This window comes from Primulina eburnea, chromosome 1 (assembly GCF_022965805.1).
Source record: "Primulina eburnea isolate SZY01 chromosome 1, ASM2296580v1, whole genome shotgun sequence".
Taxonomy (NCBI): domain Eukaryota; kingdom Viridiplantae; phylum Streptophyta; class Magnoliopsida; order Lamiales; family Gesneriaceae; genus Primulina; species Primulina eburnea.
This window is the reverse complement of record NC_133101.1, coordinates 18,081,605-18,105,063: the sequence shown is the minus strand read 5'-3', so window position 1 is coordinate 18,105,063 and position 23,459 is coordinate 18,081,605. Positions and strand designations below refer to the sequence as shown.

The following is a 23,459-nucleotide window of genomic DNA, read 5'->3' as shown; positions in this document are numbered from 1 at the left end:
GTATCATATTTAAAAGATCAACGGTAATATTTAGAGGCTTTGAGATACGCAATGTCTCAAACTTTATATCTTTCTTAGTTCTGGTCCAATAAGCAGTACTTGATAAGTGCTGCTACTGATTTCAGCGTAATCTAAGTGCTTCTGGTTTATACCTACTGGTTTTGCACTATTCCAATATCTACTGGTTTTGCACTATTCCAATATCTACTGGTTTTGTATCAACCCTATCATCTACTGGTTTTTTTCTTGGTATCTCCACAATCTATTTAACTCTAACAATTTCCCCCTTTGTGGTGATGCCAAAACCTAGATGTTCTGTGTTAGTAATGTAGATAACAAAACTGTTGATATCAAATAGAATCTCGTAAAACAAGAGTTAGTTAATTTGAACACAAATAAAACTAAGTTGTTTCAATGTCTCTGAAAGTGGATTCATCTGGATTTTGATCCCTTCCAGTCGAATGAGGTCTGCTGCTACTTGCTCCAGCTCTATCTCTATCTCCCGTTCTATCTTCTTCCCCCTTTTTGGCATCATCAAAATGGACCTTAGCAATCAATGCATCCATTTGCCCAGATATGATATCAATGCCATTTGTCAACCGCTCCAGAGTTTGAGATTGAGAATCAATCTTGCCATCCATTAAGTTCATGGTATTGGATAGTGAGCGATAAAGGTCATCATGTTCTTTGATGCGGGCAAGTATGTCATCTTGATCATTCATGATATGATTGGATCTTCTTGTCATAGCTTGACGCAGAACAATAACTTCAGTAGACATTCTTTCCACAGATTGCGCCATTTTATGTACGTCCTTGGATATTCGTTCTCGGAAGAATTTAGCACTACTGATTTCTACGGCATTTTCAGTTGACATCCGCTTGAATGAATCATAAAGATTTTGCAATTCTCTTTGTAGAGAGGTAATCTGAAACTCTAAATCATAAGGTTCTTCAGCTGGAGAGGGAGTGCGAGTCAGCAAATGTTGTTCAATTCTAGCAATGCTTCTAGGAGACTTGAGAGAAGGGATAGTCAGAGCAGTAGAAGGTGCAGCTTCTGTTTGAGTGATAACCACCAGTTCTGGTTCTGGTTCAGGTGCAGCAGAAGGACCTTCTGAAGCAATGAATTGATTTGTTGGCCTTTCTTCTTGTTGCTCCAATTCAGCAGCTGGTTCAATTATAGCATGTGGCTCAACAACAGATGATGAGGTGTGCAACAAAGTTGCCATCTCTGCTTGATGAGCTTCTGAAAAATGCTCAAGTCCTGGAAGAGATGAAGAAGTAGTGACCATATCAGTGGCTGAGGCAGTAGCTACATCAGTAGCAATGGCAGAAGCAGTAGCAATATTTGTATCAGTGTCTGAAGCAAAAATAGTAGCAGTAGCAACAGCAGATTCTAGAATTGATTGGATTGGAGGAGGATCAGCAGAAATCACCAGCAATGTGTCATCCTGTGCTGCTTGAGTTTGCACAATTGACTCAATCACTTCATCAACTGATGCCAGATCATGAACAGATACAAGTGATGAAGATTGGGTAGGAGCTTCTGGAGGTGCAGGAGTACTAAAGACCTTGAATTCAAAAGAAGCTTTGGCCAGTTCCTCAACTGACTGATCTTTTAAAATGGCGGGGATGGTGGTGACACTGAATGATGGAGGCGGAGAAAAAGTATTCTCCTTTGTAGCAATTTGCTCCGAGAGAATTGTCAGTTGCTCCGACAAAATCTGAATAACCTTCTGATCATGAAAAGCAGTAGGACCAGTAGAGTCGAAATTTGACTTCAAGGTTTTCAGAGTAGTGTCCATCTTCTCCTGTTTGATTTTATCCATAATGTAGTTTCAGCGATTTATGGCTTCTATCACATTTTTGTCTTGGCAGCAGTAAAGACTTTCTTCTCAAATGCAACTGTTTGAGCAAAAACACCCTTAGTTTTCAGAAACGTAATAGGGTGGTATACTCGTACCTTAAGCCAGTCGTCAAAAAATTTCATATCTTCTTTGGTGGAGTTCTGAATTTCTTCCAGATGAAGATCAATTGCAGTTTGGATTATGGAGGGAGCCATTGGTGGGTCAGTCAATTCGGTAATCTTACCTTTCCCTTTTCCCGAAGCAGTAGGGACTACTGGTTTGAAAGCAGAAGAACCAGAAGCTGATTCTCGAATGACTACTCCAGAAGTTGGTTTGAAGCCTTGAGAAATTTGAGGCCTTGTTTCAGTGGGTTTGGCCTTGGTGGATGAGACAGCTTGTGGAAACACTTGTCGAAGAGGAACATTTTCCAATTCAGTAATGGCTGCTGTTTTCTTGATGCGGATGGTGGTGCGAGGCTTCTTCTTGGATGGGGTGAGAGGCAGTGAAGCTTTTTGAGTAGGGACAGCTGATTCTTCAGATTCAGTTTTGTCAGAATCAGACAAAACCATAATTCTTTTTCTTTTGATTTTCTGTTGCGCCTCAGCCTGAGATTCCCCAATCTCCTTCTTAACAGCCAAAAACTCACCAACTGTTGGTTTTGGCCTTAAGGCGAGCACACTATCAGCATCAGTCATGGTGACTGATGAACCATCCTCTTCTGCGGTCTTTGAAAAACCAGCATCTCGCAATATTTTACTGATTTGCACAGCAAATCCAGTACCTTTCCTTACAACCATGTCCTTCATAATTCTAAACAGAAAGCGAGCCCAATCGACTTTCTTTTCTGAGGTGATGGCCACCATTACTTGAACCTTCTCTTTGGTCAATTTGTCAAATGTTCCAGCCTTGACTAGCAGAGCTTTTGCCACAATATTAGCGAGTACCTGGTACTCAATTTTCAAGAACTTCTTTAGGCAGGAGGGTGATAGTTCTTCTCCAGTGGCAGAAAATTTTGTTAAGGCAGTAGACATATCTTCCTTTGTGATATCCGAGAGCTCGGAAAGTCCAGAAAACGGCAGAAAGAAGGTGGAACCAAGGAGTGCAGCATCAATGGAGATTGATGTATTCCCCTGTGTATAGTTAATCTTTCCATCCACAACTTCTTCTTTAGCATAGAAATCAAGAAGAGTAGATTTGTAGATAACATCAGATGATTCTAAGAACTTTCGAAGCCCAGACTTTTCCAGTAGTTTGAACATGCCAACAAGATTTTCATCCTTAATAGTTAGAACAGATGCAAAGTTCACCTGATAAGCATTCAAAGTGTAAGCTGCTGCCATTTCTAAGCGTGAAAGAGATATTTTTGCAGTAGATACAAGAAAGCAATAGATGCGAGAAAGCAGTAGATGCAAAAGGGATAATCTGAGTTCGTAATGCGTAATGAACACGAAATATGATCAGTTATCAAATGATATGTACAGCCGTCAATAAACATAGGGACACGTGTCGATATGTTTATGGTTGGTAGAGAGAGAAAACCTGAGTGTCAGTAACTCTACTCATTTCAAAATATTTTAAAAAATGGCGGGCTGTCCGAGGCGGTTTCTAAACAAAAGAGAGGGATTTGTCGTTTTATGATAACGTCTACTGAAAGTTGATAAGCTGCTGAAACAAATGCAGCACTTCAGCAACTTTTGGTAGGTATACTGTTTTATCGAAAAGACAAATCGGTTTCTCCAATAAATGTCATGATGATGTTCCCCCTTAATTAATGCAGTAATCATGAATATTAAACACTTGGCGACCCTTGGCGCTTTATCGATCTAAACCATTGAATTTGAACAGTTGCACAGATCCTTATCACCGTTGAATATTACTATAAATATCTGCAATGAGTAAAGAAGGTTAAGTGTTTATTTAAATAATAAAAACTCAAATGAGGGAAAGAAAGTTAAAGATAAAGTCTGATCCAGAAGCCGAGGCAAGAGTGTGCAGAAGACATCTTGCTGCGAAGATGATATTGGAAGAAGTTGTTCTGTTCCTAATGATCTTTGGATCAAACTCCTGGAGTTGTAACATCAACAATCAGAGAGATTGTTTGCCTTTATGTAATATCAATCCCTTCCAGAAACATTTTAATGCAATAAGAGAGTGCTGGTGGTTTGATGGTGCTAATGTTTTCATTAGTGCTAACAAGACCCAAGCTTGTTAGGTTCTTACAAGACCCAAGCTTGCTATTATTATGTTTTTTTTTGTTTGAAGAAGACCTTCCTTTTCCTGTTGAAGTACTTTGCAACAAGTACCATAATCTGCTGATATTTCTGAAGATGTAAGCTTGTTTAGTCTAGAATGACAGAAGGTGTTCTGATTGCCTTGTAACTTTTGCTTTGTTTAATGTACTGAAAAATTTCTAATGAAATTTCAATTGGAGTACTTGATGCTTCTTTATTCCTTTCTGTAAACAACTCAATGTTAAATCAGTAGAAAGAACTAATGATAGATACTGAAATAAATTCAGAAGAAGGTATATAGGCTTATTATAGCTTCTACTGAAAATAAACAATCTTGTTTTGTCAATAAGACAAACTGCCGTCTGTATCTGGTACAAAATCTCAGAGGGTCAGAATAAGACTTTACCTATATTGGTGCAACAATTTAATGACCATGCTTGGTAACAAAATCAATGATAGCTTTATTTGGTATGCTTCATATCTTTTCAGCAGGTAGGACTATTTTACTTTTTGAGGCCTGGTCTATTATCTATAAATATGAATCAAGTAGATAAACCAGATAATCATTCTAAGGAGAAATGGCAAGAGAAAATAGTCCTGATTTGGCTGAGGAGTTTATGAGAGAGGTGGTTTCTGCTAGGAAGCAGGCGATAGAAGACATGGTGCTGAGTAAAACACTTGCTACTTGGACTAAGCTCCATGATCTTCTATCCACCGTTGAAGCTGGAATGACAAGTACTACTGAGCAGCTGGTGGCAATGCAGAAGGATTATCGACGTCTCCATAGTGCTAATAGTGCATATGTCTTCTCTGATGATGCCATTTACCTCCTTATGCTTCTAAAGGAGCTAAGGACTCTGAAAAAGATTGCTTGTTCAGAGGAGTTCATGCGTACCTCTACTGGAGAGCTTACCACTTGGTTGGCTTTTTGGAGAAAATACATTAGGAAAGAGATTAAGGATGTACGCACCCGCTTTTATTATTGAAAAACAGCACTTTATATTTTGTCTTCAGATTGTCTCCTTTGTAAAGTTTCTGCAAATCAAACTTGAGCAACTACCGAAGAAAGCTAATCCATGAAAACGATAAAATAATTAAGTTAAATCTATCAATCCAAGTGTATTTCGGAAATAAGAAAACTTATTCTCTGGCAGAGGTTTAGTAAATATGTCTGCTGCCTGCTGATCAGTAGGGACATGCTCTAGACGAATGTTCTTCTTGAGCACATGATCTCTAATGAAGTGATGTCTGATATCAATGTGTTTAGTTCTGGAATGGAGTACTGGATTATGAGATATAGCAATCGCACTTGTATTGTCACACAAAATATAGGTGATTCAGAGGCTTGAATTCCATAGTCCTTAAGTTGTTGTTGTATCCAAAGTATTTGAGAACAACAGCTTCCAGCAGCAAGATATTCTGCTTCAGCAGTTGACGTGGCTATGGAAGTCTGCTTTTTGCTAAACCAGGAGATCAACCTATCACCAAGAAATTGACAAAAACCACTTGTGCTTTTTCTATCCAATTTACATCCTGCATAATCAGCATCTGAATATCCAATAAGATTAAACGACGAATCCTTGGGATACCAGAGGCCTATATTTTGAGTACCCTTTAGATATTTTAAAATCCTTTTACCAGCAGTATAATTTGATTGTTTAGGATTTGATTGAAATCTAGCACAAATGCAAACAGCAAACATAATATCTGGTCTACTGGCAGTAAGGTATAACAGTGAACCTATCAAACCACGATACTGAGTTACCTCTACTGGAATTCCCCCTTCATCTTTATCAAGCTTAGTAGATGAACTCATAAGAGTGGAAGCAGCAGAGCATGTTTCCATTCCGAACTTTTTCAGTAGTTCCTTTGTATACTTAGTTTGATTTACGAAGATTCCAGTATCAAGTTGCTTGATTTGGAGTCCTAAGAAAAATGTTAATTCTCCCATCATGCTCATCTCGAACTGGTCCTGCATTAACTTAGCAAACTTTGCACATAATTTGGGGTTAGCTGACCCAAATATAATATCATCAACATAAATTTGAACTAATAATAGATGTTTGTTCTTGACTAGTGTAAACAGAGTTTTATCTATAGTACCAACAGTGAAATCATGGTCAGTAAGAAATTGTGAAAGTGTATCGTACCAAGCTCTAGGTGCTTGTTTCAGACCATACAATGCTTTGTGTAATTTAAAAACATGGTTTGGTAATAAATGGTTAGAAAAACCTGGAGGCTGTTCCACATAGACTTCTTCTTGTAGTAGACCGTTGAGAAAAGCACTCTTTACATCCATTTGATATACTTTGAAGTTTTCGTAAGCAGCAAAGGCTAAGAATATTCTGATAGCTTCGAGCCTAGCTACTGGTGCAAAGGTTTCATCATAGTCTATTCCTTCTTCTTGTCTGAATCCTTGTGCAACCAGTCTTGCTTTGTTTCTTACAAGTGTTCCTTCCTCATTTAGTTTGTTTCTGAAAACCCACCGAGTTCCAATGACAGCTTGTTGAGAAGGTCTAGGTACTAGAAACCAAACTTTATTCCTCTCAAATTGATTCAGCTCTTCTTGCATAGCTTCTATCCAACTAGGATTCAGAAGAGCTTCTTCAATGTTCTTTGGTTCGTCTTGAGAAATAAAAGCAGCATGCATGTATTCATTCATCATCTGTCTTCTGGTCTTCAGTGGAGCTGCTGGATTTCCAATTACCAAAGATGGAGGGTGAGATTTTCTCCAAATAAAAGGATTTAGATTATCTTCACATAAATCAGTAGATTGTTTTGGAGTGTCGGCTGTTGGTTCTGAAGTGTTAGCTACTGGTTCTGGAATGTCAGCTGCTAGTTCTGAAGTGTCAGCTGCTGGTTCTGGAATGTTATCTACTGGTTCTGGAATATCAGCTGCTGGTTCTTGAGTATGAATATCTGGTTCTGGATTTTGAATATCCTTGATACTTGCTTCTGCATCATCTTCACTATGTAGTTCCAGATGAACCCTGTCTAACCTGTTGCTTAGATTAGATATATTAGTAATCTCAGGAGCGCTGCTGTCTTCATCAAAGACAACATGAATAGATTCTTCAACATTAAGTGTCTTATTGTTGAAAATTCTAAATGCCTTACTGACTGTTGAATATCCAAGAAATAAACCAGTGTCTGATTTTGAATCAAATGCATCTAAATGATTTTTGCCATTATTATGCACAAAACATCTACAGCCGAAAACATGAAAGTAAGATACATTCGGTTTACTTCCTTTCCATATTTCATAGGGAGTCTGATTATTTCTCTTGTTGATCATGGTTCTGTTTTGAGTATAGCACGCTGTATTAATAGCTTCTGCCCAAAAGCGCTGAGAGATGTCTGCATCTGCTAGCATTGTCCTAGCAGCTTATTTAAGTGTTCTGTTTCTCCTCTCAGCTACTCCATTTTGTTGAGGCGTTCTGGAAGCTGAATATTCATGATGAATGCCTTGTTCATCTAGATATATCTCAAGAGTTTTGTTAGTGAATTCAGTACCTCGATCACTTCTGATTTTTATAACAGAAACTGATTTTTCATTTTGGATCTTTTTCAGAAGTTTAATCAAGAGGCTACTGGTTTGATCTTTTCCAGCAAGAAAAATTACCCAAGTAAATCTAGAGAAATCATCAACCACCACAAGAGTGTATCTCATTCCCCCTAAGCTCATGATAGGGATTGGACCAAATAAGTCCATATGTAATAATTCTAAACATCTTGAGGAAGATTTGCTGCCCTTATTTTTGAAGCTAGATCTTACTTGCTTACCAAGTTGACATGCAGAACATACATGATTCTTAACAAATTTTATGTCGGGCAATCCATTAACTAAGTTCTGCTTTTTGAGGTTGTTGATAGACTTGAAATTTAGATGATTCAATCTTTTGTGCCACAACCATTGTTTATCGCTAAGAGATGCAACTAAACATGTAGGGGCAATGATATGATCTATGTTCCATGAAATTTTATAGGTGTTGCCTTTTCTTACTCCAGTTAAGACAATAGAATCATTAGCATTTTTAACTGTGCAAGTGTGCTTCTGGAATGCTATTGAAAATCCATTATCACATAATTGACTAATACTAATCAAGTTATAACAAAGATTTTCAACTAATAACACATCTTTGATAGTGATGTTACCATGGATAATCTTACCCTTACCCACGGTTCTACCTTTTGAGTTGTCTCCAAAGGTTATTTCTGGTCCAGCACAACTTACTAATTCTGATAACAAACTCTTCTGTCCAGTCATATGTCTTGAACATCCACTGTCCAAGTACCATGTTGAGCTACTGATTTTTGTTTTCTTTACCTGTACCTGCAAACACAAATTTTAGTATTTGGTACCCAATCTATTTGGGTCCAATCCTTATTAGTCCTTTGGAGACCCACATTTGTACAACTCTTGGTGACCTTGTACTTCGGGTGTCCAAAGAGGTGTGTGCAACAGAAGATCTGCTATTTCTAACAGTATGCATCTTAGTATGTTGTTCTTCCCTTCTGTTTCTATTGTCCAGCCTGTATCTCTTCTGAACAGGTTTAGAATTATAGTACTGGTAGTTTCTAACCTTCATAGGAGGTTGTCTTCCTGAGTTGAATCCTTTTCTGATTCTAGAACTCTGGTCAACTCTTTCCTTAGGTTCAACATAACCCAGACCATAATGCTTTCTTTTGTTCATCTGATCTACATTCCTTACAACTTGAACAGTTGGTACTTCTGGTTCATGTACAACACTGGATTTAACAAAGCGAACGTATTTCTCTTTGCCTGTATCCAGTTTTGGCTTAGTACTGGTTTCAGAAATGCTTTCATTATTACTGAATCCAAGACCACTTCTGTCTCCAGATTGCTTCTGTAACTCTTGCATCTTTTCCAGTGAAAGAGAAGACTTGTTCCACGCATTCACCAGTAGTGACAACTTCTGATTTTCAGAAAGCATCATCTGGTAATCTGCTTTGGCTCTTTCATTCTCTGTTTTTAATTTACTCATCTCGACTTGTAGATCGTTACAGCAATCTGCTTGTAAACAAGTTAACTTACTGTTCTGATCTTTTAAGTTCTGATTTTCAATCTTAACTTCCTCGAATGATTGAGAAAGTCTAGAATATTCTTCTACCATGTCGTGTAATGCTTTGACTAACTCAGTGTGTGTAAATTCCTCAGAGTCAAAATCAAATACCTCTACGGATGTCGAGGTTGGATCAGTATCTGCCATCAGACATTTGGTCTCATCTTCATCACTTTCACTTGAATGACTTTCAGAACCAGAAGATTCAGAACTCGAATCCGCCCACTTGGACTTACTTTCTTCTGCAATCATTGCCTTTCTGTCTCTTCTGGTCTTTTTGTCATTGCGCCTGACACTTTTTTTCTTCTGATCATCTTTCTTTGGTTTTGGACAATCAGCAATGAAGTGTCCAACTTTTCCACAGTTAAAGCATGCCATGTCACTCGATGAAGATTCCTTTTTGAAATTGCGATTGGGACTTTCAAATGTTCTGTGATTCTTTCTCATATATCTGGAGAACTTTTTGACAAATAATGACATTGCGTCATTGCTTATTTGTTCAGCACTTCTCTCAGAAGTGTTTTCTATGGCAATAACAGAAGATGAACTTGGGACAACTGTAACAGTGGCTGCAAGTGCTTTGGTCGGTGGATTTGCTGAGGACTCTTCTCCACCTCGAACTTCAAGTTCAAACTCATATGCCTTTAAATCTGAGAACAAGTCATGCAGTTCCAACTTGTTTAGATCTCTGGAAGCTCTCATTGCCATTGTTTTGACGTCCCATTCTCTGGGTAGACCTCTCATCACTTTTAAAGCGATTTCTCTATTTCCAAAGTCTTTCCCAAGAGTTGAGAGTTCATTAACAAGGCTGCTGAATCGTTCATCAAATTCATTCATGGTTTCTCCAGCCTTCATCTTCATATTTTCAAACTTCTGCATGGCTACAAAAAGTTTATTTTCCTTTGTTTCTTCATTTCCTTCACAGATTTGAATCAACTTTTCCCAGATCTCCTTGGCAGTATGACACATCTTGATCTTGCTGAAGGTATTTTTGTCAAGTGTCTTGTATAAGATGTCCTTCGCAACATTGTCAAGATTGGCTTTTTTTTTTGTCCTCACTTGTCCATTCATACCTTGGTTTTTCAAGCATCTGAGGTGCTCTTTCTGTCATAGCAATAGCTGGATTTGGCTTTAAGATTTTTAATGGACCATCCGTGATGACATACCACATGTCATCATCCTGGGCCGCAAGATGAGCTTGCATTCTTATCTTCCAGTCATCAAAATCTTCTTTTGAGAACATTGGGACTTTGCTGAAATGAGCCATGTCTATTGAGTATTTTTCAGAACAAGAATAACACTGCTCTGATACCACTTGTTGAGGATCAAGTTGAGTTTAGAAGGGGGGTTGAATAAACTCAATGGCAAAACTAAAAATTCTTTCGAATGATGTGCTAAATCTTGTTAGGGATATTAGCAATTTTCGTTCAAGATTAAAGACCAGCAGATCACAAGATAATGTGCGGAAAACGATCTGTTGGTTAGTGGGTGAAAAATAATTAAGCAGACAAACAATAGACAACACAAGGATTGTTTCTGGAAGTTCGAAGATAACTCTTCTACGTCTCCCCTTCTTCTGTTTCCAGAAGGTATCACTAAAAGACTTTGGTGAATACAATACAGTAGTTGTACACACCCACTTCAGTAGGACTTACCCTTCGCCTATTGAAACTCTTAGCTTTACAACTCAAGTTCTCAAAAGATCCTTAGTTCTGGAAAAGACTCTTTTCTAGTTACAACTTCTTCTATCAAATAAAATTGTGAAATGAATATCTTAAGAAGATATAGCTGAGAATAGCTAGCACAATATGATCTTAAAAGATCAGAAATCTGCAATGAAGAGTGTGCTGCTTTTTCAGTGATGAGCTTTAAGATAACAGAACTTTCTTCGCGATGCTCAAATGATGTTTTTCGATTACAATGCTTCTCACTGTGTTTCTCTGTGTCTTCTCTTAGAAGATCTTTATCTTTATATATAGCCTTTCTTCAACGTTTCAAAAATCTGAACGGCTCTTTTCACTTTTCAGAGATTCAGTCTAATTGCTGAAAATGGACCCTTCAAAATATGATAAAGCAATCAGTCTCAGTTTATACCAAAAATGGTAATCCGTCTTAAATGTCTTCGTACGACATTTAATGGCATTTAATGGATCAATAAATGCTAGTATCATATTTAAAAGATCAACGGTAATATTTAGAGGCTTTGAGATACGCAATGTCTCAAACTTTATATCTTTCTTAGTTCTGGTCCAATAAGCAGTACTTGATAAGTGCTGCTACTGATTTCAGCTTAATCTAAGTGCTTCTGGTTTATACCTACTGGTTTTGCACTATTCCAATATCTACTGGTTTTACATTATTCCACTATCTACTGGTTTTGTATCAACCCTATCATCTACTGGTTTTTTTCTTGGTATCTCCACAATCTATTTAACTCTAACAGTAAGTATAAGGGGTGTGTGTGTTTTAATTAGGGAAAATTTGTTTAATTAAATAATTAATCATGCCAATTAAAATGTTAAGCCAATTATCAAGTTAATAAAATTCTAATCCCAAAATAAATTTACTAAAATCCCCTAATTAAAATAAAATCCATAATTGGTAAACTTTAAAAGTTTAAAATCTTAAAATCACATAATATTTAAATTAGGCTTTAAAAATGTTAAAACTTCATAAATCATTTAAAATGCCTTAAACCTAACTTAAAATAAAATACCACATTTTAAAATCACCAAAATTGTCGCCGGTCTCTTTCCCTCGATCCCGCATCGAATATTCGCCTGAAACATAAACTCGAGAAAATATTTTAACGTGCATCAAATAAACATAAATAATTAAAATAATACAATTTCATAAATCATGCATCTCTAAAATCATATTAAACTTAATAATTAATTATAAAATTAAATAAATGCATGGGTTTTACGTGTACTGATTTTGGGCTTTACAATCTCTCTCGAGTTTGTCATTTTTATCTTTCAATATTTTAATTTCTTCTTCTTTTTCCCGGAGCTGTTTTTGGAGTTTGGTTATAATGCTTTGAGGATCCATTTTTGTTTCCTATAAAGATAAAAAAAAATTATTAAAATATTCATCAATTTTCTTAAATATGCAATAATTTAAAGATAATAAAATTTTTATAAGTTGTTACACTTAATACTTTTCCAATCATATTTTTATTACAATCCTAATATCAATCTAGTCTAATCTATCATATCTCCGTCGTCGCTATCGCTGTCGTCGTCGACCACCTCCATCGGTGCTTCCTCTTCTTCTTCCATGTTTTCTATCACCAGATGCAAGTAGTTATTTTGATCATGCAGCCTGTCCATGGTGCTGTTGTAATGCCTGAAATAAATATCACAAGTTGTTGATTTAGTAATGTGAGATTACTAAATAGTTAATGATTTTTAAAGAATGAAATATGACATATCTTGGTCATATGAAGTCCAAATGATTTGAAATTTGGATATACCGTAGAAAACTCAAAGATATAGAAGATTCATGTTTTGAGTTTTGGAAAAATTTGATCGTTTGACTGGTCCAAAGGGATATATCGGTGTTAAAATGTTAAATATTATTTATTATATTATATTATATTATTTTATTAATATAATATTTAAAAAAAATAAAAAAAGGATAAATATGTAAACTTTCGTGAATGATTATTCATTCACAGAAAGTTTTCCACTCACGCAAGCTTTCATCGTAGAGGTGAGAGAACGAGGTTCTTGATTTTCTTTTTTTATCGTGCGACTTATCGGTTTATCCAATCGACGAACCGACTTCAGTTCTGAGATCGTTGACACGAGGTCTTCGATTTGAGGTATAAATTTTGTAGTTTTGGTGATATTTGAAATTCGTCGATTTCTGGAAGAAATCCGATAAATTGTTAAATCATACTGAAATTGAAAATTGTTGAATAGTGTATGATTTTAACGAAGTAGAGAAGATTATTGTGGTGTTGTTTTGAATTATTCCTAATTTGTTTTAATTAGGGATTTTTAATCGTTGGGGTGTGATTGGAGAGTTGTTTGTCAGTTATTATTAAATCTGATTGTATATTCGGAGTCTACGAAGTATAGGCTACACGTTGATATAAAGTTTTCGCAATTTGACGGATGTTGTAAAATAGCCTATTATTTGATGTTAAATTAATTAGGGTGTATTTGATGGTAGTATTGTGAATTAAATACACCAGAATATTAAATTGTTGAACAATACGAATTTATAATCGAGTTTTATATTTTGTTGAATTAATTGTTGTTGGGCTATTTGATGTTATATATTGAGGCTGTTATAACTGTGTTGATGCGGTGACAATGATCTGATAATTATTATTGAATTATTTAGATACATCACAAGCCTCAGGATCAAAGAAATAGCCAGATTGTATATATAATCGATTATCAGGTATGTGTTGACGTACGAGCATATCTTTTTATTGTTTAGTATTGATGAATACTATTGTGTTGAACGATGATAAATCACTGGATTGAGTGATTTAATATTATATATGTTGTTGTTTATTATTGTTGATATTGTTGACTATCGTTGTTGGGAGACGTCTCGTTGATGTTGTCACGTTGATGTTGTTCGTTCAACGATATTGCTGTCGCCGGTGTTGGGGTGCGACGTATCGTTGATGTTGTTATTCGTTCGACGATATTGTTGTCACCGGTGTTGGGGTGCGACATATCGTCGATGTTGTTGCATTGTGATGTTGTTGAGGTTGTTGTTGGCTGATTGTCCAGAAACGGCAAAGGGGGTATTTCTGTTATCATTTCAGTTATATTTTATGTTGTTAATATAACTGTTATGTATTACGATGATGATTGTTGTATATGCTCACCCTTTGAGGGCTGTTTCTGTTGGCCAGGTTACAGGACTATGCGTGAGACAGGATAGTAGTGAAGGACTAGGTGTGTCTAGTCAAACAGTCCTGTAGTTGATAGTAAATAGAGACAGTATAGTTTATTGTCTTATTTGAGTTGTATGTGTGTATTTATTATACTGTTTCTGCTACACTGACGTAGATAGTGTGGTGATTGCATTATTTTGTCGTATATGCATTATATTATTACGTCGTCGAAAAGAAAATTTTTTATGCATATGACGTCACATGTTGTATGATTACGTGGCGAGGTTTGGGGCGCCACATTTGGTGGTATCAGAGCATATGTTAGATGTCTGGGATGGTTAGGAGTTGGGTTTGTGATGAGGGAGTTGGATAGCGATATTATCTGCGTGTGTCTGTGCATTTGACTTGTTATTGATGATTTCTCGATATGATTGATTGTTCTTTAGTTGCGTGTGTTTTTGTACGAAAGGTGTGATGATGATTACTGGATTGTAATTGTTAAATGTTATGATTAACAATTTGATTTCTAGTGATGGCAGCTAGAGAACAGGTACATCCACACGAGGAAACAGATGAGGTTGACAGTGGGTTTGGACAGATGAATCCATTGCCACCTCTTCCTATGGGACAGGCACCTGCAGATCAGCCTTTATTGCCTGGTGAGTTGACTTTGGCACAGTTTACCAGTTATCTTCCGCCGAGATTTGTTAGTTCTGAGATTGGTGAGCGAGCAGAGGAGTGGATTGAGAGGATAGAGCAGATATTTGTGACCGCTCCGTGTGCTAGGTCTGCTTGGTTACGATTGGCTACATTTCAGCTTTCGCGGAATGTATTATTGTGGTGGCAGACGACTGAGGCCGGATTGAAAGCCCAGGGCCGTACTGTTGATTGGGATGTGTTCCGATCTCGTTTTCTTGATAAATATTTTTCTATAGCAGCCAGACATAAGAAAGAGAGAGAATTCGAGGATTTGAGACAGGGCAGTATGTCTGTTGCGGAGTATGAGTCTCGGTATTCTGCATTATTGAAATATGTGCCACATGTTGCTACGAATGTTCATGCTAAGATGAGGCATTTCTTGAAAGGATTGAAGTTGGAGTTATTTGATCGTGTGCAATCAAATAACCCGGTATCATTTGAGGATGCAGTGACGAGGGCTGAGATGGCTGAGTTGGTTATGCAGGAGTATGGGGCTCAGGGACGATTATCAGAGCCGACTAGGGAGTCATTGCGACCACAGGGACAGTTTTTTAAATATCAGAAGGGTTCATCTTCTTCTTCAGCATCATCTGGGAAGCGTCGATTTGATTCACGACGTGTTGAGAGTCGTGGGGGCAGTTCTCAGTCTGTTCAGGGGCAGAGAGGGGAGTCCAGAGCAGTGAGATGTTTTCGTTGTGGGGGACCTCATCTGATTAGAGATTGTACGCAGACCGAGATCATCTGTTTTGAGTGTGGCGGTGTTGGTCATCTGGCGAGACAGTGTCCTAGTCGTGAGGGACAGCGAGAGCCTAGGAGTGCTAGAGGTAGATCCTCAGAGAGAGGAGGACGACAGCATCAGCAGTTTACACCACGACCTTCTGGAGGACAGATAGGTATGCAAGGAGCTGGTCCGCCTCATGCACAGGTGTATGCTTTGACACGAGAGCAGGCAGAGGAGGCACGAGAGGAGATGATAGCGGGTAAGTGTTATTTATGTTCTTATCCTGCTTATATTCTTATTGATACTGGTGCCTCGCATACATTTATATCGAAGAGGTTTGTGGTTGAGCATCATATGCGCTCGTCTCCATTGTCTATGCCTCTTTCTGTTTCGACACCTTCTGGAGTTGATATATCAGTTGTATCTATGATATCAGATGGTATTATTTCTTATGAGGGCTATGAGCTGAGATCTGATATGATTATTCTAGAGATGACTGATTTTGATTGTATTGTGGGAATTAATGTGCTGAAGAGATATTGTGCGACTGTTGATTGTTATCAGCGGGTAGTATACTCTTATACAGATGAGAAAGAGCGTTGGACATTTTATGGGAAGGGTTCTCGTCCCCGTGTTCCATTGGTATCTGCTATCCGGATGTCTCGGTTATTGGAGCATGGTCATGAGGGTTATCTTATTTATGCTGTAGAGGTGACAGAAAAGAAGAACGAGGTTGGAATAGAGGCGATACCTGTAGTTGCTGAGTTTGCTGATGTATTTCCTGATGAGATTCCAGGCTTTCCACCAGCTCGTGAGGTGGAGTTTGGGATTGAGTTGATGCCAGGTACTTCCCCTATTTCTCGTACTCCTTACAGAATGGCACTAGCAGAGTTGAGAGAGTTGAAAGCCCAGTTGCAGGACTTGCTGGACAAGGGATACATTCGCCCTAGTGTATCGCCTTGGGGTGCACCAGTCCTATTTGTGAGAAAGAAAGATGGAACGATGCAGCTTTGTATTGATTATCGACAGCTGAATAAGGTAACGATTAAGAATAAATATCCCCTCCCTCGTATTGATGATTTGTTTGATCAGTTACAGGGAACCTCAGTATATTCGAAGATTGATTTGAGGTCAGGATATCATCAGATACGAGTTAGAGAGGAGGATATTCAGAAGACAGCATTCAGGACCAGATATGGGCATTACGAGTTTTTAGTTATGCCGTTTGGATTGACGAATGCTCCAGTTGTGTTCAAGAGTTTGATGAATAGGGTATTTCAGCCTTATCTCGATCGATTTGTTATTGTGTTCATTGATGATATATTGATATATTCCAGGAGTGAGGCTGAGCATGCAGGGCACTTGCGTTCAGTGTTACAGGTGCTGCGAGATAGACAGTTGTATGCCAAACTCAGTAAGTGTGAGTTTTGGTTAGATCGAGTGGTCTTCTTGGGTCATGTTATATCGAGAGATGGGATTTCTGTTGATCCAACGAAGGTCGAAGCCGTGTTACAGTGGTCTTCACCTACATCTGTACCAGAGATCCGTAGTTTCTTGGGTTTAGCAGGTTATTATCGTCGATTTATCGAGGGATTTTCAAAGATTGCTAGGCCTTTGACACAGTTGACTCAGAAAGGTGTGCGATTTCAGTGGTCTGAAGCATGTGAGAGGAGTTTTCAGGAGTTGAAGCACCGACTAACGACTGCACCGGTGTAATCAATTCCTACAGAAAACGAGAGATTTGTTGTTTATACTGATGCATCATTACATGGTTTAGGATGTGTTTTGATGCAGGATTGACATGTTGTGGCATATGCCTCGAGACAGCTGAAACCACACGAAACAAGGTACCCCGTGCATGACTTGGAGTTAGCAGCCATTATCTTTGCCTTGAAGATATGGCGACACTATTTATATGGTACCTCGTTTACGATTTATACTGATCATAAGAGCTTGAGATTTCTGTTTACACAGACAGAGTTGAATATGAGACAAAGACGATGGCTAGACTTGCTAAAAGATTATGATTGTGAGATTGAATATCATCCTGGTCGAGCCAATCTTACAGCTGATGCATTGAGCCGTAAAGTAAGTTGTACTGCCGAGGATGTGAGTCGTTTATCAGCTATGATGATGTCTTGTTGTTCCTTGGGATATGATTTTGATATCTCGACGACTCCTATCCAGGTATCTACCTTATTAGCTGAACCTGATATATATGGTTGTATTCGTGATGCACAGATGACAGATGAGAGAGTTCAGCGATGGAGGGAGTTAGTGTCTCAGAAACAAGATACTCGTTTTAGAGTGGCTGATGATGGCAGTTTAAGGATGAATGATAGATGGTAGTTCCTGATATATCTGAGTTGCGCCAGGGCCTGTTGCTGCGTGCACATTGTAGTCGATATTCTATCCACCATGGTGGCAAGAAGATGTATAAGGATCTACGCTCTCAGTTTTGGTGGAAAGGAATGAAACGTGATGTGATTGATTTTGTACGTCGATGTCTCAATTGTCAACAAATCAAAGCTGAGAGGAGAAGGCCGGGAGGTGAATTGAGGAGTTTAGAAGTACCGACTTGGAAATGGGAGCACATATCGATGGATTTTGTGACTCATTTGCCAAGAAGCACTGGAACTATTGATGCTATTTGGGTGATTGTTGATCGATTGACGAAAGTTGCACATTTTATACCCTATAGAATGAGTAGTACGTACTTGACGATGGCACAGTTGTACATACGAGAGATTGTACGGTTGCATGGGATTCCAGTGTCTATTATATCTGATAGAGATCCTCGATTTACTTCTCATTTTTGGGAAGGATTGCAGACTGCGATGGGGACAGAGTTGAGATTGAGTACAGCTTATCACCCTCAGACAGATGGTCAGACTGAGCGTACTATTCAGACACTTGAGGATATGTTGCGTGCTTATGTTATGGATTTTAAATCTGTTTGGCAGTCATCTATTCCATTGGTAGAGTTTGCGTATAACAATAGTTATCAGAGTAGTATTCAGATGGCTCCGTTTGAGGCATTGTATGGGAGACGTTGTAGATCTCTGTTATACTGGGATGACGTTGATCGAGCTGCAGTTACCGGTCCTAATATGATTCATGAGATGGAACAGAAAGTAAAGTTGATACAACAACGATTGAAAGCAGCTCAAGATAGACAGGCCGCCTATGCTAATAAAAGACGAAGACCTTTAGAGTTTCAGCAGGGCGATCGAGTATTTTTGAAAGTTTCTCCTTTTCGTGGTACAGTGCGATTTGGCATGAAAGGAAAGTTGGCACCGAGGTATGTTGGTCCGTATGAGATATTGCAGCGGGTAGGCACGTTGGCTTATCGATTGGCTCTACCTCCATCTTTATCTGGTATTCATGATGTATTCCATGTGTCGATGTTGCGGAAATATGAGCCTGACCCTTCACATGTGTTGGATATTTCTGAGGTTCAGTTAGATCCTGATGTGTCTTATGTTGAGAGACCAGTTTGTATTTTGGATCGATCTGAACGGAAGCTTCGTAGTAAGCTGATACCGATGGTGAAGGTTCAGTGGGAGCATAGAGGTGTCGAAGAGGCCACTTGGGAGACAGAGCGGCATATGAAGGAGCTCTACCCCTACTTATTCTGATGGTATGACGTATCTTTATTTATGCATTTTATTATTGTTGTTGATTAATTTCGGGGTCGAAATTCATTTAAGGGGGGTAGAAATGTAATGCCTGAAATAAATATCACAAGTTGTTGATTTAGTAATGTGAGATTCCTAAATAGTTAATGATTTTTAAAGAATGAAATATGACATATCTTGGTCATATGAAGTCCAAATGATTTGAAATTTGGATATACCGTAGAAAACTCAAAGATATAGAAGATTCATGTTTTGAGTTTTGGAAAAATTTGATCGTTTGACTGGTCCAAAGGGATATATCGGTGTTAAAATGTTAAATATTATTTATTATATTATATTATATTATTATATTATATTATTTTATTAATATAATATAATATAATATAATATTTAAAAAAAATAAAAAAAAGGATAAATATGTAAACTTTCGTGAATGATTATTCATTCACATAAAGTTTTCCACTCACGCAAGCTTTCATCGTAGAGGTGAGAGAACGAGGTTCTTGATTTTCTTTTTTTATCGTGCGACTTATCGGTTTATCCAATCGACGAACCGACTTCAGTTCTAAGATCGTTGACACGAGGTCTTCGATTTGAGGTATAAATTTTGTAGTTTTGGTGATATTTGAAATTCGTCGATTTCTGGAAGAAATCCGATAAATTGTTAAATCATACTGAAATTGAAAATTGTTGAATAGTGTATGATTTTAACGAAGTAGAGAAGATTATTGTGGTGTTGTTTTGAATTATTCCTAATTTGTTTTAATTAGGGATTTTTAATCGTTGGGGTGTGATTGGAGAGTTGTTTGTCAGTTATTATTAAATCTGATTGTATATTCGGAGTCTACGAAGTATAGGCTACACGTTGATATAAAGTTTTCGCAATTTGACGGATGTTGTAAAATAGCCTATTATTTGATGTTAAATTAATTAGGGTGTATTTCATGGTAGTATTGTGAATTAAATACACCAGAATATTAAATTGTTGAACAATACGAATTTATAATCGAGTTTTATATTTTGTTGAATTAATTGTTGTTGGGCTATTTGATGTTATATATTGAGGCTGTTATAACTGTGTTGATGCGGTGACAATGATCTGATAATTATTGTTGAATTATTTAGATACATCACAAGCCTCAGGATCAAAGAAATAGCCAGATTGTATATATAATCGATTATCAGGTATGTGTTGACGTACGAGCATATCTTTTTATTGTTTAGTATTGATGAATACTATTGTGTTGAACGATGATAAATCACTGGATTGAGTGATTTAATATTATATATGTTGTTGTTTATTATTGTTGATATTGTTGACTATCGTTGTTGGGAGACGTCTCGTTGATGTTGTCACGTTGATGTTGTTCGTTCAACGATATTGCTGTCGCCGGTGTTGGGGTGCGACGTATCGTTGATGTTGTTATTCGTTCGACGATATTGCTGTCGCCGGTGTTGGGGTGCGACGTATCGTCGATGTTGTTGTTCGTTCGACGATATTGCTGTCGCCGGTGTTGGGGTGCGACGTATCGTCGATATTGTTGCATTGTGATGTTGTTGAGGTTGTTGTTGGCTGATTGTCCAGAAACGGCAAAGGGGGTATTTCTGTTATCATTTCAATTATATTTTATGTTGTTAATATAACTGTTATGTATTACGATGATGATTGTTGTATATGCTCACCCTTTGAGGGCTGTTTCTGTTGGCCAGGTTACAGGACTATGCGTGAGACAGGATAGTAGTGAAGGACTAGGTGTGTCTAGCCAAACAGTCCTGTAGTTGATAGTAAATAGAGACAGTATAGTTTATTGTCTTATTTGAGTTGTATGTGTGTATTTATTATACTGTTTCTGCTACACTGACGTAGATAGTGTGGTGATTGCATTATTTTGTCGTATATGCATTATATTATTACGTCGTCGAAAAGAAAATTTTTTATGCATATGACGTCACATGTTGTATGATTACGTGGCGAGGTTTGGGGCGCCACAGCTGTGGAGCTTGGAAATGTATCGCTCTTGCTTGGCGTTGAACTCTTCTTGACGCTGACGAGTCCGAGTAGCACGTCCTCTCTCTGTCTCTACTCTCTCTAGCAAATCCCTGTTCAGTGAAGCCTGACGCGCATTGCGAGCTAAATCAGTAGGTATCTGAAGAAGTTGGCTCTCAGCCAAGTCCAGATGGTGAGTGAGTCGCTGTATGTCTGTCTCAAGTATGTTCTTAATCTCGCTAAGCTCCTGCTTCTCCAGCTTCTCCCTGGCAAGTTGTGCCTTCAAAGTCGCAATCTCCCTAGCTTGATTATCTATCGTGAGCTTGCGCATACGAAGGGCAGCCTGAGCACGAGTACGTGGAGCAGCCATTTCCTGACATAAATCGAGGTAGAAATCAGAATAGTAACAAAGGATAGAAAGGCATAAAAATAAGATTCTTAAGGCAATGATTTTATTTCACTTGGTTACTTTTTTCAAATAATCATATAATTTTTTTTATAATGCAGCACATCACCGAAATTAAAAGGTTCGAACACACAATATCAAAACATATATATATATATATATATATATATATATATATATATATATATATATACATATAGTGTTGGTGATATCCCTCAGGTCTTGAGAATACATATAATGCTCATTTGGGAATTTAGTCGCTTTAATTACGATATACAATAATTATGACAGTTTGAACCATACTTGAAATGTATTTTAGGTTCAAAATTTATAATTGAACTTCCGTACTAATCGAACCAAATTTTCAAATTAATTCTTACCTTTATATTATTTCAGTTGAACTGACATTTTACTCATTCCTACAATTCGATTATTTAGACAACTCAAGAAGTTAAACTAGGCCTTATAATTTTTTTTTGTTAAAGCCTTTAATTAAAGTTATTAAGCTAAAATAATGTCTGAATTGTGGGAATGAGAAACTGGACCACTTTTCATTCCATCAGTATTGAAAAAGTTATCGAAATTATATATATATATATATAAACTCAATAAAAAATTTTAAACATTTAGATAACGCTTTTTTTTTTATAAAACATAAAAAAATTTCATGGGTTGAGTTGGATAGGAGATCCGTCTCATAAAATTGACATGACGATCTCATAAAAGTTTTTGTGTTTTTGAAATTCTCCGATCCAAAAATCTGATGATTCGAAAACAGTCAACAACACACTTTTGATTTTTAAAAAAAAAATTTTGTATCCCATATATAGACGGTGTCACAGATCAATTTTGTGAGCATATCTCGTTGTATTTTGGGTTACTAATGAAAAATATTAATTTTTATTCAAAAAGTTTTATTTTTTATTATAAATATGAGCAATGTTGATCCGTCTCACGGATAAAAATCAATAAAATCGTCTCACCAGATATTTACTCTTGATTATGTAAAATTTTCAAATGGTTTATATTAGCTTCTCTCACCCCTCTCAGTATAATTTGTTTTGAGATGACACTCATATGTTGATTGTATAATTTGGATATACTTAATCACGTCTAATACATGAGAGTCATCTCATTGATAAACATAATATATAGACAACATATCAAAACTATATATGTGTATGTGTGTGTGTGTGTTGGGAGAGCATGGAAATGTCCCGATGACAAGAAATATACTTAAATTGTGAATTATTTAAACTTTCTTTGGATGTTAACATCAACCTTAGTCAGTGGCATTATCAATGAGCTAAATGCACTTGGAAAAATGTATTCCAATAAAGATGTAGCACTGAAACTTGTCAGGGGTCTTCCCAAAGAGTGGGATGTCAAGACCATGGCAATGAGAGAGTCAAAGACCTAAACAAGGTCGAGCTTCATGAATTGTTTGCTGATCTGAAGGCCTATGAGTTTGAACTACAAACCAGAGAAGGGGGACCTTGTACACCAGCGGCCACAACTACTTTGACTGCTGTCAGACTGGAACCAACGGGTTCAGTTGACAAGTCTGCTGATCAGCTAAGCAATGACGCGATGTCATTGTTTGTCAGAAAGTTTGGAAAATTTATGAGAAGAAATCAAGGAAACTTCCAAAAACAACATCAGAAAAACTACTCAAAAGAATAACCTTATACTTTCAACAACTATGGCAAAACTGGTCTCTTCATTGCTGACTATCCCAAATCAAAGAAGGACAATTGAGGCTCAGCTGAAAGAGGGAAGAAGACCTATGAACATAAAAGAAAAACCAAGGATGACAAGAAGTCATTCAGAAAGAAACATGAGGTGCTTCTAGCTGAGGAGAGCAAATCTAAATGGGCAGAAACTGACAGTGAGGAGTCAGAGCCTGAAACCTCATACAGCTCAAGTGATGATGAAGAAGAAGTTACGTGCTTAATGGCAGATGATGCTGAACTGGAGTCAGCAAGTGA

At 37.4% G+C, this 23,459-nt stretch overlaps 1 protein-coding gene across 1 annotated transcript; it reads left to right on the top strand.

The window, feature by feature from the left end:
* Positions 1-12,505: 12,505 nt before the first annotated feature.
* Positions 12,506-20,771, top strand: LOC140805267 (uncharacterized). The gene is made up of 3 exons (XM_073161523.1): positions 12,506-13,572; positions 14,551-19,080; positions 20,204-20,771. Exon 2 carries the CDS (start codon positions 14,553-14,555, stop codon positions 17,154-17,156), a length of 2,604 nt encoding a protein of 867 aa, XP_073017624.1. The 5' UTR covers positions 12,506-13,572; positions 14,551-14,552; the 3' UTR covers positions 17,157-19,080; positions 20,204-20,771.
* Positions 20,772-23,459: the final 2,688 nt, after the last annotated feature.

What these genes read in the sequence shown, in the direction of transcription:
- LOC140805267 (XM_073161523.1), top strand. Translation starts at nt 14,553, where the DNA reads ATGGCAGCTAGAGAACAGGTACATCCACACGAGGAAACAGATGAGGTT.